General features: G+C 40.1%; 1 protein-coding gene across 1 annotated transcript in view; it reads left to right on the top strand.

Moving 5' to 3' along the window:
- LOC308263160 (myosin-15-like) overlaps nucleotides 1-20,448 on the top strand; it is a gene marked incomplete at its 5' end in the record, with an annotated part of 185,662 nt that overhangs the window by 63,281 nt on the left and 101,933 nt on the right. The window contains 6 exons of the mRNA XM_080696037.1: nucleotides 2,516-2,583; nucleotides 3,375-3,462; nucleotides 6,473-6,590; nucleotides 7,418-7,541; nucleotides 16,503-16,639; nucleotides 18,197-18,452. Of these exons, the coding sequence (XP_080552163.1) occupies nucleotides 2,516-2,583; nucleotides 3,375-3,462; nucleotides 6,473-6,590; nucleotides 7,418-7,541; nucleotides 16,503-16,639; nucleotides 18,197-18,452 (791 nt within the window). The remainder of the gene's footprint in view (nucleotides 1-2,515; nucleotides 2,584-3,374; nucleotides 3,463-6,472; nucleotides 6,591-7,417; nucleotides 7,542-16,502; nucleotides 16,640-18,196; nucleotides 18,453-20,448) is intronic.

Below are 20,448 nucleotides of genomic sequence, written 5' to 3'. Positions count from 1 at the left end.
ACAACCTGTAGCAATGCCTCTGTGTGTGTGTGTGTGTGTGTGTGTGTGTGTGTGTGTGTGTGTGTACAGTATGTATGTGTGTGTTACTAGGAATTGAACCCAGGAGCATTTATTATAATTCTGACCTACACCCTCAGCCTTATGTTATTTTTTATTTTGAAATAAGGTTTTGCTGACAGCCAAGATAAATTACTGAGGCTAACCTCGAACCTGCAATCCTCCTTTCTCAGCTGCCCAAGTACTGGTATTACAGGCATGTACCACCATGCCCAGCTACAATGCCTCTTTAGAAGACATTCTATAAATAATTATTGACCAAATGGCAATAAACCTTGGTTAATAGTTTATAGTTTACAATATACTTTAAGTACATTATCTTATTCCTTGAATGATCCTTTCAGATATATAGGGAGGACTCACTCTCTCTCTCTCTCTCTCTCTCTCTCTTACAGAAAATAGGAAAGAAGAGCTAAGAGTACTAGTTTACAATATACTTTAAGTACATGATCTTATTCCTTGAATGATCCTTTCAGATAGATATATATATATATATATAGGGAGGACTCACTCTCTCTCTCTCTCTTACAGAAAATAGGAAAAAAGAGCTAAGAGTACTAGCTCCAATTTTGTGAATCTACTAAATGGAAAAATTAGGTAGAAAGAAAGACATCTATTTCCTAATCTAGTGTCTGTTCTACTCTCACTGTCTCCCAGAAACAAAGAGAAAAGAGAAATGGATAGGTCACAATATCTATGATTCAATGAACAGTTCCATACATTGTACAATGGATTCAGTGAAGATGCTGAGCCCAAGTGGCTAACCCTAGCCTCACAGCTGAAGCAATGTTAAACGCAGAGGGAAGCCCTTTACCACTTTCAGCAAAGGTCACAGACTGGCAACTTCCAAGAAAAACCTAGCCTTCAATCGGGTTTTATTTGGTCCACACAGGTTAAAAAAACAAAAGGTTATACATGCATCTCTGGGTTTCTCTTTTTCTTTTGGAAATGAAAATTCTGGAAAAAGAGAAAATGTGGCCAGCCTGGTTTCAGATTCCCTCAGGGCAATAGTGGGACAGAGTGTGCCAGCTTTTCTTTAAAGGGAGCAGTTGTTCTCACTCTTAACATTCTTACCCTCCTACCATCTTACACCCAGCTTTATGTTAACACCTGGCACTATCAGGCTGATCCGAGACTCCTGATTAACTCAGGAATGGCGAAAGGACTTCCTCCATTCATCATCACTGGATGACTTAAATCAGGAGCATGGCTGAAATCCTTTGGCCCTGCTTCATGAGGTGACTGAGCATTGGAAGCTTTTCACATTCGGCCAGTGTTATGGCAGAGAATTTGCCTGATTCTAGTAGCATCTAAAGTGCCTCTGAGAAGTGCAGTAGGGAGTGGTCTCATAAGCTCATGGCTCCCAGTTCAGGAATTTTCTAATTATAAGAGATCAAGAATGGTTTTGACAGATGATCAGAGAGGAAATTGTCTTTTAACCCATTAGGCTGTGTGCTATGCTCTTTGCAGCTATAAGAGTTGTCCAGAATGTCCTACTTTTTGTCATTATCAACATATTCCCTATATATATGTATATATATATATGTATGTGTGTATATATGTATATGTATGTATATATATGTGTGTATATGTGTGTGTGTGCATATATATACACACACATATATAAAATATATATATGGTACACATATATTATATACATTATATATTATATATATTATTATATATTATTTTTTATTATTTTATTTATTTATTATATATCATTATATATCATTATATTATTATATATCATTATATATTATTATATATTATATATTATAATACATTGCATATTATATATTATTATGTATATATATACTATATATATATATATATATATATATATATATATATATATATATGGTGCATGCCTGTAATACCAGTACTTGGGCATATATCTATCTATCTATCTATCTATCTATCTATCTATCTATATATATATATATATATATTTGCTTCCATATAGAGACATAGCAACTGCTAACATTTTGGTATCTATGTCTTCCAAGTTGTTTTTTATGTTTATAGTCACCCATAATACAACTGTTCTTAAAAACACATATACACACTGAGGATCAAAATTCCTCTTAAGTTCTAAAAATCTTTCTATATTATATGGATTCACTTCATAATTTTAAAAGCTAGAGTATTTAATTATATGCATATGTCTTCATACTTTTAGTCATTATCCTAATAATTAACTTTGTTGATTATTTTATTTTTGATAAATTTTTTGCAATAATTAAATAATGCTTCAGTAACAAACTTTGCACAGTTGTGTAATCATTTCAAGGAAAAGTGCCATACAGGGATTTTTTTTACATGTGTATTGAGACATATTTTTAAGCTGTTGGTAGATATTATAATATTGTTACTAGAACTTTGATCAGTTTATGTTTGTATTAATAATGTCTGACACTGTGACAAAAAGGAATTTCTGAAATGTTTTCTTCTTTTTAAGCTGTACAGGTTGGGGAGAAAAAACACAAGAAAGGAGCTTCATTCCAAATGGTTGCATCGCTGCATAAAGTAATTTTTGTTATACTACCGTCTTCACAATCTGTATATATTATTACTTATTTGAAATTTCACAACTTTGTCTAGGGTAAGGTATCTGAATTTAGCCAGGTTGGCGAGGTTGGTGCTTCTCTTGATATTATTACGGGCTTTAAATGAAGAGCACCGTGGTGCCCCACCTAAGTTGCCTTTGTCAGCTCTGCTCCCATCTCCAGCTGTTGTGAACATTGGCTGATAACAGGTCCCAACTGCTGAAGCTGCCCGCGACAGTGAAAAGCGGAGCCACCTCCTGCCCTTTGCAGGCTCAGCGTGTACTGTTTGTGGTGCAGTTGGTGCATTTGTGTCTCAGGTCTTTGCAGACCCCAAACTAAAGCTCAGTCAGCACAGTTGCCTTTTAAGTTTTCTCCTCTACCCTGATTCCCTCCCTCTCCAAATAAATCCCTTAAGCCAGAATCCTCATCTCAGATTCCAAGTCCAACGAATCTGACCTAGAGTAAAGGTTTCTATAGACAGAATATTTGAGAAATGATTTCTTTTCCCAAACCGTTTTATTGCTTAGTCATAAGTTATTGCTACCAAGTTCAAAACAGGAAGAAATAATTCACAATTGATCTATGTCATGTAATATTGACATGCATAGCAAGGAAATAATGTATCTTTGGTAAGCAGAGAATAATGTTGTATTCATCCTTTTACTTTTGGAGTGTGTTGGGTATTAGATGAAATTGAAAGATTTGAAAACATTCTGAGGATTTTTATTGACTTGCAAAATGATTTTGTGTTTATTATGGTCTCCATTTTAGGAAAACCTAAATAAATTAATGACTACTTTGAAATCAACAGCTCCTCATTTTGTGAGATGTATAAATTCCAATGTGAACAAAATGCCAGGTAAGAACTGGATTTCTTTATAATTCACACCAAGGTACACATTTTATTTCAGCTATGGAGAAGATCTTTTAAGAACCATTTACTGGTTCCTTTTATAGAAGAATATTTTTCAGAAAGAAAAATTAAAATAAGTAAGTAAGTAAGTAAGTAAGTAAGTAAGTAAGTAAGTAAGTAAATAAGTATGTAGGGTCTTTGGAACCTTCCAAAGGCTGCCTTTGAACCGAGATTCAAGAAGATATATGGAAAAAATTTTGTGAAGCAGCCTCAGCTGGGTAATATCAGAATCCTTAACAGACCTATTTAAATTTCTTTTTGAATTTTATATGAAAATGTGGGTGATATTATATTCTATTGTGTAGAAAGACAAAGTATAATAAAAATGGGACTGAAGAATCAATTAGGGGGATTTAGAATAATAAAGAATGCTATTTGGTCTGAATTATTTTAAGTCTTTTCTTCCCTCCCTCATTCCTTCTTTTAGTGATTCTCGGGGTCAAACCCAAGGTTTCTGTATGCTAAGCAAGTACGCTAGCACTCAGCAACATCCTCAGCCTCAATCCACTCCTAATTGTCAAGAACTTCCCATAGTCTTCCCAAGACTAATATCTTCTTATTCCCTAATATTACCATTTCTTTAGTTATGCACTTCTGGGCAGTAGTTGCTTTTTTGATGAATTAATGGTGGTAGGAAAATGATCAGATAGGTGAGTGGTGGTGTCTATTTTTTCTATTTTTAATTTTCAAAATAAGTTTTTAACTAATATTAATTACATGGGTCATTTCCTTTCCATCATGTATTTGAAGATCCCCAGCACTCTCTTTAGACTTACAATCCTCTATAAAGCTTTGGTCAGAGGCTCTCAGCCTCACAGGAGCATATGTGGCAAGCATTTATATCTTCAGAACATTGGACACCCTTTGAATATGTAATCTGATGCTGCTGATTTTGGTTACAGAGGTTCTGTAATAATTTGCATTGCATTTTTATTAACCTAAAATGCGTAAGGTTTCAATCTTGATAGTCTGTAGCCTATTTTGAGAAAGTGTGATTGCAAACAGTGATGTTGTAATGGTAATATTTTTCATTGCAAATACATCATGTTCATTCATGGCTGTATGATTTTGCCTCATAGTTTGTGTGTGTGTGTGTGTGTGTGTGTGTGTGTGTGTGTGTGTGTGTGGTACTGGGGGTGAAACCCAGGGCTTTTCTACCTCCAGGCTATACTCCCGGACCTATTTTTATATATTTTTTATTTTGAAACAGGGTCTCACAAAGTTTCTGAGAGCCTCACTAAGTAGCTGAGGCTGGCTTCAAACCTGTGCCATCCTCCCGTCTCAGCCTCCCAAGCGCTGGGATTGCAAGCGTGTGCCACCACACCCGGCTTGCCTCATGGTTTTTTAACAGCTATATTTCTGTTTGTTTGTTCATGGCAATGAGAATGGAACTAAGGACCTCATGTATGCTAGGAAGGCACTCAACTACTGAGCTACATCTTCAGCCATCAGCTACATTTCTGAATGCACGTAGGGACACTGCTTCCATCTAGCAGGGACTCTAATTAAATGGTTCTACTTTGGAGCAGTTCTGTTACCTATTAGTATTGCCTTCCATCAAGTCATCTCTGATTCTAGCAGGTTTTCAAGAAAACTTTCATGATCTAATCAAAACAAATCTTCATTTGTACTTCAAAGGAATGGATGTGTTTCCTATTAAGGTATCCGAAGAGTCTATCTTTCCTCTTATTATAAAACATCTATTTCTATCCATGAGAGAGATTGGAAAAGAGCTATATGGCTGGAGTTTATTTCTGTGATCCTATACATAGGCAGTCATAGTGGGCCTTTGTGTTAAGAGAGCTCCTTGGCTCCTTCCTGAAGATTTGGTGAAAGCCAGATACAGTGGCTTCTTGTATGGTTTTTCAAAGGCTTTTATGAGAGATTGCAGCTGACAGCTTTAATAGGCTTCTTTTGATGGATAAAGAAGTGAGAAAAGAATGATTATGTTATAGAATAAAACTTAGGCAATATCAACATAATAAAGGGAAAATGAAGGCCAGAATGTGGCCAAGTTGTTTACTTTTGGTACAAGGCATTCTGTGATTGATATTCCCAGAACTATTTTTATTGTTTATTTGTTTGCCTATTTGTTTATTTATTTATTTATTTATTTATTTACTTATTTACTTATTTATTTATTGTGTGGTACTGAAGATTGAACCCAGGGGAATTCTACCTCCAAGCTATACCCCCAACCCCTATTTTTCATTCTTTATTTTGAAATAGGATCTTACTAAATTACAAATGACCTCACTAAGTAACTGAGGCTGGCCTTGAGCCTGCAATCTTCCTGTTTTGGCCTTCTACATACTGGGATTACAAATGTGTGTCATCATGCCTGGCTTATTTTTAAATTTTGAAGCAGAGTCTCACTACAATGCTAACTATCTTGCGGAGTTGCTGAGTCTGGTTTCAAACCTACACGCCTCCTGTCTCAGTTTCCCAAGTACTGGGATTCTAGGTGTGTGCCACCATGCACAGCTGCCAAGTTCTTTCTAGGTGAAATTGCTGTGGTTGTCCCATCTTCACCTTTTACTTCCATCTCCTTTTCTGTAGTCTCCTTTATCGTCTGCTTGGAGATGGCAGTTTCCTTTTGTATTCTTGTCCTTTTTAGTTGGTGTTTGATTGGCAAGTTCCAAATGCATATGCCATCAGCCAATGGAAAATCCATTCTAGCAAGAATGTAATCTTTCTTTTCATCTTAGAGGAATATTCACTTATAAAATCTTATCTAACTCCTCACTCAGAATTTGTTCCATATTAAAGGAATATTTAGAATCCTATATAGTATTATGGGTGCTGAGAGTACCATCAGGCAGGAAATCAGTAAATTCCTACAGTGTACCATAGAGAACACACCAATTTCAAACTTTTTTTAACCCCAGAGATAACAGAGAGAACAAAATTGGGGTGATAATTTTGAGGCCCTGACCTAATGTGATCTCTTATTCAGGTGTAATGGACCCTTCCTTGGTTCTACAACAGCTGCGCTGTAATGGCATCTTGGAAGGGATTCGGATATGCTCTGAAGGTTTTCCAAATAGACTGCTGTACGATGATTTTAAACAAAGGTAGGCATATATTCCAGTTTCCAAGAAGCCTGAGATAGTCCATTCTGTTTCCCTCTTTCTAGCTGTTTAGACACACATTGTATGTTGGGTTAATATTCTCCAAACTATAAATCAATGTTGGTAGTAGTGAGATATATGATGGAAACATTTCCTTATTATGTCCCTTTAAAACTGATATCTATATAGCTATAATATCCTTAAAATGCTGTTTACAGATAATAGTTCCTCACATAGAAGGAATATACACAGAGGAAAGATATAGAGCCTGCACTGGATCTCTAAAATGTTATACGTAATGGCAGCTGCCATCCACACAGTATACTGTAGCAAAAGCATCCTTGCTTTCTCCTTCCTGAATTATAAAAGCATAAATTATAGCTCATCAAGCCAATTTGAGCAAAGTACAGAAGAGTAGATAGAGTACCATACTAGGTACTAAATGGCATGCCTCTTCTCTGCCAATTCATCATTTGGGTGACGTTTGGGAAAAGACATTTAATGTCTCTGCCTTTTGGTTTTCCTTCTCCATAAGATAGAGAAACTATGCTTGCCTTCCTCTAATTTTTTTCCTTGAAATCTCTTCCTTCGTAATGCAGCAGACAATCAAATGTGGTTGATCTCTAAAGCTCTATGAAAAATACAAACTTGTTTGTGGATGGACGGTATTATTCCTTATTTATTCCTTTTTCCTCATTATTGTTACCAAGATGTTTGTGAAACTTGAACATTTTGGTGGGAGAAATAGATATCTGTATCTCCTTTCATTTCCTTTGACCACATTTATCTTCATGTGAATCTTATGATCCTCTGGCCCCATTTTAAATTAGGTTCTGCATTCTGAACCCAGGGGCCTTTCCAAAGAACACATCTGTGAGCAGTAGAAAAGCAACTGAAGATCTCCTTGACTCCCTGGAGATAGACCATACTCAGTATCAATTTGGAACCACTAAGGTAATCAGGAAATTGCAAAAGAATGTATTCAGAAAACAGTAGGAGGAAAGAGTATGTATCTTAAAATACCCATGAATATTCAATTACAATATAAGGCATTCCTTAGGTCTTTGTGACCAGAAATAGCACAAGTAAAACTCAGTTCAAAATGGAAATTTAAGTGCTGTGTGAGAAAGAAAATTCAATGTTTTTTAAACCTCAGTCTTGATGACATTTACATTTTATAATTAGTCATACAAGCAAATTTGTGCTGAGATATAATATACTGAATTAACACAGTTTTGGGAAATATGTGTATAAACCAGGGCAAGAAAAGTGTGAATCAGCTTCTTAGAGTTAACTGCTTGTGTGCATGGACTGATTCATTCGCTTTCCTTTTTTAGGAAATAAGCTTTACAAGACTCTCTGATTAATTTAACTGTCGGTCGCAGTGACGACTCTTACACGATCTTCCTCAAGCAGTTTTATTACCCCAGCTTCTTGTACAGTTCCCGTAGATCTTCTCCTCCTCTCCCCAGAAATCCTCCCCTTATATAGAGCCCAACAGCCAATCAGCAGACCGTTCACGTGTACAACTCATGGGCACAGCCAGTCCATTGGCTGTTGCCCTATGGCATGCGGTGTTCCCGTGTATCTCATGCTCTTGTCGTCACTTCCTGAAAGTTGTTTACCACCTAAGCGCTCTGGGGAATTTCCGCTCAGCACCATCTTAGCTCTCGGACTTACTGGCTGATGGGCGGGGCCCGTCACAGTTCCCCCTTTTTTGTTTTTTCAGACAGGAGAGGACAGAGGACTCAACCCCTGTATGTTTGGAAGGGGCTTCTAGGCCCACCACCTTTTGCCAGGGACGGGACAAGAATCAGTGGCAACCCATATGCAGTTGAGCATGCCCTCCTCGGGATGCACCCTCCCGGGGTCCCGAGTGCAGTCCTGGCTGGCATCCTGTCATTAAGACTTTCCCATCGCCGTAAGCCATATTTGAGGGGATTGTCCCAACTCCATGGCTGCAAATGCCTGAGCTATGAGCACTTGATCTGTAGCGCGCTGACGGATTAGTTTTCTAAGACAGTAGAGACATAAGATACACAGTAAGACCAGACAGAGACCAAGAGCACCCAGTCCAGCCCACTCTTTTAAATGACGAGCTGCTTGTTGGATCCAGGACATCAAGGTGCGGGCCATCACCGGGTCAACTTGAGTAGTATTGGTTTTGATGATCTCCAACCGCAACTGTTTTGTCAAATTGTCAAATTTCGATGACCAGTTATCTGTAAGATATGCAGAAAGCTCGCGAGAAAGATTAGCGGCAATAGACGCGTTATCATAGGGAATTCCGGTTAGACACAGAGCCGTGGAATGCCACTCACAGCCAAGCTGTGCCAACCGCCATAGCACATCAATTTGTTCTTGTATTAAATCAACTCTTTGATTTAATATCATTATAAACAAGTAGTATTGGAACAAGACAAGGTATCATTTTGCAATGTACCATTAGACATAAGAAACAGGAAAGGTGAAACAAGACACACTAGAGTGGGACCAAATGTAATATTTAGGCCTGAGCGATTAAAGGAAGCGTGATCCTCAAACGTCTCAGAGGTGTTCCATATTATTTTAGTATGGCCCAGGGAACCACCATTAATCATGACAAGGGGAGCTAAATCCGTGCAACTGCCATTTATCCCACAAAGAAGCCACAGATCAAATGGGTTAGAATGAAAGGCCATGGTCGGGCTCTGATAAGTAAAATTATAACCTGCAAAAGTAGAATTTGCTCCTGTGCCAATTTTAGGGGAAAAGGTAAAAAGATTAGTAGTCCACTGTGTAAGCCTAGATTGGCATCCAGTTCAGGGTGGAGAGATTGTTTTGTCAAAACGAGAGCCTTGGCAGCGAGGGGCCCAATATGGCTGCCTTGACGGTCTAAGACGGGTAGAATTTATTTTGTTAGAAAAATTAATGGGCCAAAAGTCTTCTATTCAAAAGGAGGTAAAATTAGCTATACCATTGGTAACATTCGGTCTAGATAGCCAAGCAGCAGTTTAATTATACAAGCTAATGCAAGGAGGGGGACCAACATCAAGCAGGGAACGATTATGAATCAAGGAAAAGTGATCAAGAGAGCGCTTAGGTGGTGAATAAGCGGGGAAAAACTTGAGCAGAATGACTCAAAGGCAATGGAAAAGGAAAAGCAGTCAGAAGCCCCCATTGTGGATCACTTCCTATCCTTGGAATCCACAGTATCATGGTCCCCAGAAGAATCAGTTGATGGCTCATCATCCTTTTGTTTCACCAGACGAGTCAGCCGCTCTGGAACCCAGACAGGATCGGCGCCGTCCTGTGGAAACACACAAACAGAGCCTCTGGCCCATGTGAGCACTGGGTCAGGTCCCCTCCATTGCCCTGTGAGGGCATCCTTCCAACGCACGAAACCCTGGCTCGTACCCGAGGGGGCAAAATGACGATCGGCAGCAGTCTTGCCATTGACATCTAATTGCAAAAAATTCAAAGTAAAAAGGGATAAGGATAGGCGCTGCTTCGGTTTCATATTGGTTCCAATTCCCTCTTTTTGTTTTATCAAGCATTCTTTAAGAGTACGATGGGCGCGTTCCACAATACCCTGTCCCTGAGGGTTGTACGGAAGGCCATGCTTTAGAGTTATTCCCATCTGTGAACAAAAGGATGTGAATTTTTGGAAAGTATAAGCCGGGCCATTATCAGTTTTTATTTCTTTAGGCATATTCCATGCTGCCCAGGCCTCAAGGCAATGATTGACAACGTCATGTGCCTTTTCCCCGGCATGAGCAGACGCATGAATAATTCCAGAGACGGTATCTATGGAAACATGGATATATTTCAATTTTCCAAATTCAGATATGTGAGTTACATCCATTTGCCAGAGATGTAGAGGGAGCAAGCCTCGTGGGCAAATGCCCACATGTGGGGGGTATAAAAAAGGGGCACAGGCATTACAGGTTTTTACAATTTCCCGAGCCTGATGTCGAGGGATTTTAAATCGCTGTTGTAATGTTTTAGAATTTACATGATATTGACGGTGAAATGCCTGTGCCTGTTGCATTTGAGTAAGAGAAAAAATCATATGTATCTTGGTGAGTTTATCTACTAGATCATTTCCATATGTAATAGGGCCAGGTAATCCAGTATGTGCCCTAACGTGCTGGATAAAGAATGGTGTCTTTCTTAAATGTATATAAATCTGGATTTGGCTGGCCATAGAATGAATAGGAGTATGTAAAGAGAGCTGACCCGCGCATTCAAGCGATCTAACCAGATTAACCACATATTGTGAATCTGATAATAAATTGAAAGGAGAAGAAACTCTCTTAAAAATTTCTAAAACAATATTTAATTCAACCAGTTGTGGAGAGGTATGTGAATATTGGATGACAACGGGATTGCTTCCCTCTATTAGGTAGGCCCCCACACCAGTTTTGGATCCATCAGTAAAAATGTTAATTGCATTAGCCACAGGTTTGTTTTTAGTGACCAATGGGAAAATGAGAGGATGTTCCAGAACAAAATGTAACAATGGATATTTAGGAAGATGATTGTCTATTTCACCACTGAAAGAGCACATAAGTATAGCCCAATCATCAATAGTGGCTACCAGCGTTTGTACTTGCAGAGCAGTGTACGGTACCACCAACTTATCAGGCGTTCTGCCAAAATGTTGGATGCACTGCTGAATGGCTTTAAGGGCAAGGCTTGCTACACTGGTGGGATAATATTCAACTACCTTTTGAGGGGAGACTTTGGGGTGAATCCAAAGAAGGGGTCCTTGTTGCCAAAGAACACTAGTAGGCTGTTTTTCAGTGGCCAGGATACAAGCCCATAATGGCTGTCCAGGGGTCACGCGACGGAGAGACGCTTTCGTAAGTGCTTGTTCTACTAATTGTAACGCATTGCGGGCCTCATCGGTAAGGACGCGAGGAGAATCTAATTGAGGATTGCCTACGAGTAGATTATATAAAGGTTTCAAGGCATGGTTAGGAATTTGTAAAAAGGGTCGAACCCAATTAATGTCTCCCAACAGTTTTTGGAAATCATTGAGGGTTTTTAATTGATTAGTGCGGATGATTAATTTTTGAGGCAGGACTGCATGGGGGAGAACAATGTTGCCAAGAAAGTGTATATTTTCTCCTCTTTGTACCTTTTCTGAGGCGATGAATAATTGATGAGTTTCCAAAATCTTTACAAGGTGACAATAAGCCTCCTCAAGTATGGAGGGATTTTTTGTGGTCAACAAAATGTCATCCATATAATGAATACAGCAAATTTCTGGAAATTTGGTTTTTACGGGCTCAAGAGCACTATTTACATATAATTGACAGAGGGTAGGGCTATTGGGCATTCCTTGTGGGAGGACCACCCATTCATATCTACTGTCAATTTCCTCTTGATTAATAGAGGGAACAGTAAAAGCAAAACGAGGAGTATCCGCAGGATTTAAAGGGATGGAGAAAAAACAATCTTTTATGTCTATGCTGATAAGTGGCCACTCCTTCGGGATAGCAGAGAGGAGTGGAAGCCCTCGTTGAACTGGCCCCATAATCTGCATTTGGCTATTTATGGCTCGGAGGTCGTGTAATAGCCTCCATTTTCCAGATTTTTTCTTTATCACAAAAATCGGGGTATTCCAAGGAGAGGTGGATGGCCGGATATGGCCTAACTGTAATTGTTCTTGTACTAATTTCCTTGTTGCTTCAAGCTTTTTACGGGAGAGAGGCCACTGAGGAACCCATACTGGATCTCCCGTCTTCCAGGTAATGGGAATTGCCTCCTCAGTGGCTACTGCACAAAACCCAGTCCCCCGCGATCACTCTTTTCTTTAGTAGGAATTGGGCTTTTACGTCCCTGGAGGTGTTTTCCCAGCCCGTAGGAAGGGTGGTAGCCCTGGCGAAGGAGAATATTATGGGCTTGGGGGAAATAAGATGTATTTTGTAAGGAATATCCCATGTCCACTAATAAATCTCTTCCCCAGAGGGAAACTGGCAGCTCCAGCACATAGGGTTCAAACTGCCCCTTATGTCCCTCCTGATCTTTCCAATGTAGAGCCCTAGCACTGAGGTCAGGGGTTTTAGCATAACCCAAACCTCTAAATTCTCCGGCAGCCTTTTGAGTGGGCCATGAAGATGACCAGTCTTTACGGGCGATGACACTTTTATCTGCCCCAGTATCTAAAAGTCCTAGGATTTGCTTGCCTTCCACGTCCAAGGTTACGAGTTCCCATATCAAAGGCAAGAGATATTAACTCATTTCCTGAAGAACCGAACCCACCACTACCGCGTCGTCCCTTTGCTGAAGGAAACATACCATGTAGACTGGGAAGCAAAAGTAACTGTGCCACTCTATCCCCAGGGGAGATGGCAACGATACCCCGGGGCGCTGAAACCATCACTTTGATAATTCCAGTATAATCCTCATCTATAACCCCCGGATGGACTACAAGTCCTTTCATGGTAGAGGAAGACCTTCCAAAAAGTAAGCCAACAGAGTTAGGTGGCAAAGGACCTTGAAAATCTGTTTCAATAATTTGAACTCCCATTTGTGGCGTTAATACCAGCCTGGAGGTGGCACAGAGGTCCAATCCTGCCGAACCTGGAGTGGCTCGCCGGACTGTCCCGGAGGCTGTAGATTGGGCCACTGAGGTGGCTGTGTCTCCATGGCCCCGTACACCTGAGGGTTCCCATATTTTTGTGGGCCCTGGGAACGGGGGCCCGCCCTCCCATTTTTTGTCTGAGTATTTGATGATTGCTTTCCATTATAGGGCAAGGGGTTGCCATCGATATCTTTAACCGAACGGCACTCAGAGGTAGGATGCCTTCCTTTTCTACATCGACGACAATACTCAGGAGGAGAAGGATGAGATTGGGACGCCCTACGCTTAGGACAATCTCGTTTTAAGTGTCCTGTTGCTCCACAGGAAAAACAATTGCCATTTTTGGTACTATTTTTACTTTGTTGTCCGGAGGCCTGTATAATGGCTGCAGCAAGTCCTGAATTGGTTAAGGGTCCTCCGAGTTCCCTGCACACCTTCATCCACACCTCTAGGCCTTTATGTTTGTAAGGGGTAATGGCCTGTCTGCATTCTTTAGTGCATTGCTCATAGACCAATTGTTTAATGAGCGGCATGGCCGCGTCAGGATCCCCAAAAATTCTTCCCGCAGCCTCTACTAGACGGGCAACGAAGTCTGAAAAGGGTTCAGTCAATCCTTGGGTAATCTTTGTAAGGTTACCAGATACCTCTCCTTTGTTAGGGAGGGCCTTCCAGGCCTGGGTAGCGAGTCTGTTGATTTGTTCATATACCTGTTGTGGATACCCAAGCTGTTGATTAGCAAATCGTCCTTGGCCCATCAGCATGTCTATATCCCAGGCTGGATTTCCTGCTGCTCGATTACGTGCAGCTTGTTCAGTGGCATATTCTATATAATAAGCTTTCCAATCCAAGTATTGGCCAGGATTTAAGGTGGCCCTAACTAAATTTTGCCAGTCTCCTGGGGTCATGGCATAGCGATGTAAACTCTCTATTATTGCTATAGTGAAAGCAGCTGATGACCCATATGTGCGAACTGACTCTGCGAGATGCTTAACTGTTTTAAAGTCCAAAGGCTCATGATAACGATTTCCCCCCTCCTGCGGCTGGAAAACTGGGAAAGCTTGATTTGCTAGAAAAATTCCCGCATTTCTCCACATCTGACTACTAAAAGAGACACCTTCTGCTCCGGGCGCAGAAGGGTTATACGGAGGAGGCGGAATTTCCTCTTTACTCAGTTCAAAAGCTTTCATTTGTTTGCAAATGGCCTCTAGTTCCTCCTCAGAGTCATCCTCCCCCTCTGACTCTGAATCCTCCTCACTGGCCACTTTAGAGGAAGTTGAACGTTCCTCTTTTACACCGTCTAAAGCTGCCTGGCCCTCCTGCACAAATTTTCTAAAGCGCCTTTCTTCCAAACAGGCACGAATCAGCCGACAAAGCGGCCGAGTCCCTCCTGTGACAATACCTTGTTCTTCGGCGCGTTCTACGTCTCTTCCCAATTTATCCCAGCTTGCTGAAGAAAGATTCCCTGATACTGTAAACCATGGCGCTACCCTATCTATTTGTTCAAGAAAATCTTGTATTGTCTTGTCCCTAAGCTTTAGGCCTCTACTTTTCAACAAAGCTTTCAATGCTTTATGCAATGGGTGAGATGGACTATTTCCCATCTTGTCGAATCAGGACCAGCCCGATTCTCTAACTTGCTTACACTGAAAAATATCCTCCTTAATGGAGCCCCCTGTTGATTGAGGAAAATAACCCTCCATAAACGGAGCCTCCTCCTCCCTTTTCGGAGTCAAAGGAGTACTTACCAGCCAGCTGCCCTGGACTGCCGAGGTTCTGATCAAAGCGAAGGTCCCCGTACGGGCCACCACTTGTCGGTCGCAGTGACGACTCTTACACGATCTTCCTCAAGCAGTTTTATTACCCCAGCTTCTTGTACAGTTCCCGTAGATCTTCTCCTCCTCTCCCCAGAAATCCTCCCCTTATATAGAGCCCAACAGCCAATCAGCAGACCGTTCACGTGTACAACTCATGGGCACAGCCAGTCCATTGGCTGTTGCCCTATGGCATGCGGTGTTCCCGTGTATCTCATGCTCTTGTCGTCACTTCCTGAAAGTTGTTTACCACCTAAGCGCTCTGGGGAATTTCCACTCAGCGCCATCTTAGCTCTCGGACTTACTGGCTGATGGGCGGGGCCCGTCACATTTAACAACCTTAAAGTTAACCCAATTGTAAAAAATTCAAAACAACAAACAGAACTGACTTTCTTAAATGTGAGTCTCTGAAATATACTTTATGAAGGGACCTGCATATTTTGAGAAATCTGTGACTAGTAGATTTTGTTTCAGCTGTTTGTTGACATTGGGTTGTTCCTAATGATATCCACATAAAGACCAAATTATTTGAAGATGAGTAGGAGGACACAGTGCAAACAACTTATAGAAAAATAACTTTGTAGAATATTTAAAAATATTACTTGTCTCTTACATTTTGAGTAGGTAGGAATCAGTATTTATTGTTTCCACTGATTGTCACCAACAATGCCTTGCTTCCCTGTGTGTCTAATTATTTTTTGCTATATATCACTCATCTGGACAAAACTCGCATGTAGCAAGTGAGGCTCCCAAGGCACATATTTCAAGGGGACACTTACTCTTAGGGATGTGCAAGTGGTACTGAGAGATGCTCACTCTCAGGGTTGTGGATATTTAAGGGGCACTCACTCTCAGGGGTGTATAAAGTGCCTTTGAAGAGGTACTCTAAGTGCTTCCAGTAAATTTGTGGCTTGCATGTCTCACTCCCTTACCTGAGTTGTTATTATTCTTGAAAACAAATATTCATATTGATTCTTCAGTGCCCAGAAAAAAAAGTGTGTTTTTCTAGAGCAGGAGTCAGTAAACTATGGCCCAAGGGTCATTTTATGGTCCACTTTTTAACTATATGGCCTATTAGCTAAAAGTGGTTTTATACTTTTAAAGGATTGCTTAAAGGACAGCAAATAAGAATATTTTACAGAGATTGTGGTTTATGATACCTAGAAATCGTACTCTCTGATCCTATACAGAAAAAGTTTGTGGACTCCTGATAGCTACTTTGGAAGACTGGATTGCTAGGCCCATGTGAAGCTTAAGCCAGGTTATCAAAACATTATTAATAAATAAAAGGAAGAAAAATTGAGGTTTTAAGCAACCAATGTAACCACATGATTAAATAAAATACTCTTTGCAAATTTTATATTTAGAGAACTAGTCTCTAATTTAGATTTTACATATTAAATAAAACTTAAGAAGAAATAGAACTCATTAAGCTGTCCCAAAGAATACTTCAGTTGTTCATAGGATCATTTAACAGATGTTTGTTGAATACTTATAAGGAGTGAAACTAATGTCTAACCTAACTTCTTGTAGGTGTTTTTTAAAGCTGGCTTTCTGGACCAACTGGAAGAAATAAGAGATGAAAGGCTATCTAAAGTCTTCACATTGTTCCAAGCCAGAGCACAGGGCAAACTTATGAGAATCAAATTCCAAAAGATTCTGGAAGAAAGGTATATCTCTATCCTACACCTCACTGCTAGAATAATTGCTACTTTAACCAATGTAACTGTATCTCATTGTCCTATAATAGGCTAAAGAACTGTCTTCTCTGCTTAGGCTCAGATAGTACTTCCATTGCTTCTAGTTTTCCCCCTGGGAAGGATTGTTTATAGTCTAGAAATGTGGATTCCTGAAGGTGGCATGACTCACAATTTATAAGAGAAGCAGACCTGCCAGGGCTTAGACGTATGTCCCACAGCCAATTCTGGAAATGTTGGCTTCAAGGTGGGAAGGTGTTCTGACCACCTTACTGCCTCCCCTTGGTAGAAGCTGTGGCTCTTCATGACAAAGAAGGAAGTGAAGAAGAAAGAAAGCTCTTATTGCTTTGCTGTTTGGTTTTACTGTGGTAGGCCTAGTTTCTGTACAAGGAGGCCAGCCTGGAGCCTGGGTCCTTGAGGGAAAGCTTGCCTTATGGTGTAGCATGCCTGATGAGGCACAGGTATGTGCCTAGTACCCAGGGCTATAAGGGAGCCTAGAGCCTGGGAGCATTGTGGCTAACCTAGATCCTGCAGATGTGGGGTTTATTCTTTCCTTATATTGCTAGGTTTCTTTTTCAACTGCTTAGTTATTTTATTGAATGATTTCAATTACTTTCAGTTTTTGGCATTTTTTTCGTCTCCTTTCAAATACAGATGTCTTCCCCACTGTCAGTTGGATTGTGAGGGGTGGATATTTTTAGTCCTCTTTTTTTCATTAAGTGTAAAAATCTTTGAAGTTCTCTGTCCTGCCTCTCTATCCATGTAGATAGAAAAGTGCAACTCATCACTATAGCAAAAATGGCTTCTCTACCTAGGGAAATGACCAAACTATGCAGATATTACTTGTTCCTAGGATTTTAACTTCCTCTGTATCCTTGAGCTCTTTCAGGCTATTGTGGCTGACCTGGATCCTGAGACATTGGGGTTTATTCTTTTCCTAGATGACTTGGTTTCTTTTTCAACAGCTTACTTATTTTATTGAATAATCTCACTATGTTCTTCAGATTTAGACATATTATTTGGTCTTTTTTTCAAATACAGATGTATTTTATTTGGTGTTCTTTCAAATACAGATGCTCTTATTTAAATGACGTAGTGTGGGTATCTTCAGGACATCTAATCCACAACATTGCTTGCTCCAGAAGTCCTTTGTAGAATTGTTGTCAGAATCAAATAAGAACATAGATACAGAAGTGCTTTTTTTTTTTTTTTTTTTTTTGGTGGTACTGGGGTTCCTGGAAGCCCTTCTATCTCCGGACTACACTCCCAGACCTATTTTTACATTTTTATTTGGAAACAGGGTCTCCTAAGCCAGCCCGCGCGGCTGGCTTCGAACCTGCGCGATCCTCCTGTCTCTGCCTCCCAAGCGCGGGGATTACAAGCGTGCGCCACCACGCCCGGCCAGAAGTGCTTTAAAGACTAATGAAAATGTATTATAGCTTTAGAGGTGTTCCTATTAAGGATATTTATTATGTAAATACTTTCTTATATTCTGGGTTTGCTTGCTTTTGTTTTTCTATCTGAATTTAGGGATGCACTTCTTTTGATCCAGTGTAATATGAGGACTTTCATGGCTGTGAAGAACTGTCCCTGGATGAGTCTATTCTTCAAGATCAAGCCTCTTATTAAGTCTGCAGGAGTGGGAAAGGAGGCAGCTGGGCTGGAGGAAGAGTATGCAAGACTGCAGGAGGCCTTGGAGAAATCGGAATCTGAGAGAGAGGAACTTAAAGCAAAGCAAGTCTCCCTAATCCAGGAAAAGAATGACCTGTTTCTTCAGCTGCAGGCGGTGAGCGGTCCCACCACTTGTCCTTCACAGCCAGTTTTTAATTAGACTCCCTTGTTTCACAGGCTTTGTTGACTTGAAAAGAGAAACAAAACAAAACAGAAGCATGAGCTTTCTGAATACATAGATTGTCATCAAACACTTACATTTGGAGCACTTATAAAGATAACTCTGTTTTGTAATGAAGTAATTTCACTGGCAGGATGTCTTTGAAAAGCAAATGAACACACCAAGAGATGCTCTTTGTATACATGAATGTATCACTTTGGCTGGGCATAGTGGTCCACACCTATAATCCCAGTATTTGGGAGGCTGACACAAGAGAAATCACAGGTTCAAGGACAGCTGCAGCAATTTAGCAAGATTTGCATCAACCTAGCAAAACTCTGTTTCAAAATAAAAAATAAAATGTCTGGGGTGTAGCTCAGAGGTAGAATGCCCCTGGATTCAATACCCAGTACCATAAAACAAAAGAAATAAAAAAGAATGCATCATTTTAAATCTTACTATAATGTATTATCAATTGCAACAATAATAAAATAGTAAATAATAATGAAATTCTAGAAAAAAATAAATTCTAGAAAAACTTTCAGATTGGTGTTTATTATGTAATAGCACCATAATCGATCATGGGGCCAGGAAACTCTGGAATTTGATTTAGAGTGATCTATCAACAAACCAGCAGACAGGATTTCAGTAAGTCCTGAGAAAGCTTGACTAATGTCTTCAGAATTCTTGCAATGTGTACTCGTTGTATTTCCTGATTTTTGTCTTCTCAATTCGTCTTTTTTAGTTCAAATCATAATCATTAAGGATTTGAGTTCTTAAAAGAGTAGTTCTCGCTGGACGTGGTGGCGTACGCTTGTAATCCCCGCGCTTGGGAGGTGGAGACAGGAGGATTGTGCAGGTTCAAAGCCAGCTGTGCTGGCTTAAGAGACCTTGTTTCCAAATAAAAGAGTATAAAAATAGGTCTGGGAGTGTAGCTCGGAGGTAGAAGGGCTTCCAGGAACCCCAGTACCACACACACACACACAAAAAGTAGTTCTCAACCTTGTTTTTGTTTGTGCACCAAATGCATTTGTGAAGTAGTAAAAATAAAACTAAAAGTGCTTAGACTCCACTGTCAGACACCGATTGAGAGGACCATGTATAGGTCTAATGAATCTGTACGAATGATTCTGAGACCAGTCAGGATTAAGAGCCGCTGTCTTAAAGAAATCAGGCCACGTCCCTGATCATTAACCTTTAGTTTCTGCTATAGGTATATTTTAGATTTCAACCTCCTAGTCCTTGCATTCACATCTCCATCTCCAATTCATTGTCACTGTGCTGTTACTCCTCCCAAACCACCTGGAATCCAAAATATCTCAAAATGCAGCAATTAATTTTTATCTTTATTACTTTCCACTTGACTTAGCACACTGCTAAGCTGGGTAATGCTAGGTTCAAATACAGTTATTTGTAGATGTTTTCTTGTTTTTCTAATGTACTAAAAATAGAAAATAGTCCTTTAGAATGCTCCAACTTATTCTTTTATTTGGGGCTGTGACAATATTCCCAACAGACAGTATTTCACATAAAACTTTATACTCAAATTTCTGAGAAAAATTAACATAGCTGTGATTTTAGAACCTTAGTGTATTCCAGACTCACCTGGAATGCTTGTTCAATGCATTTAAATTCTTGGATTTTGAGGGCCTCGCTGAGTTTCTGAGGCTGTCCGCGAACTGCAATCTTCCAGTCTCAGCCTCCCAAATGCTGGGATTACAAGCATGCGCCACCATGCCCAGCTAATGCTTGTGATTCTAATACTTGGGGGGCTGAAGACAGAAGAACCACAGGTTTGAGGCCAGCCTCAGCAGTTTAGTGAGACCCTCATCGATTTAGTGAGGCCCTATTTAGAAAAAAAAATAGGTGGGCGTGGTGGCGCACGCTTGTAATCCCAGCATTCGGGAGGCTGAGATCTGGAGGATCGTGGTTCATGGTCAGCCTCATCTAC

The sequence above is a fragment of the Muscardinus avellanarius genome, assembly GCF_963383645.1.
Source record: "Muscardinus avellanarius genome assembly, chromosome: 5".
NCBI classification, from domain to species: domain Eukaryota; kingdom Metazoa; phylum Chordata; class Mammalia; order Rodentia; family Gliridae; genus Muscardinus; species Muscardinus avellanarius.
Note: the sequence above shows the minus strand (reverse complement) of the source record. Positions and strands in the feature narration are given on the sequence as shown.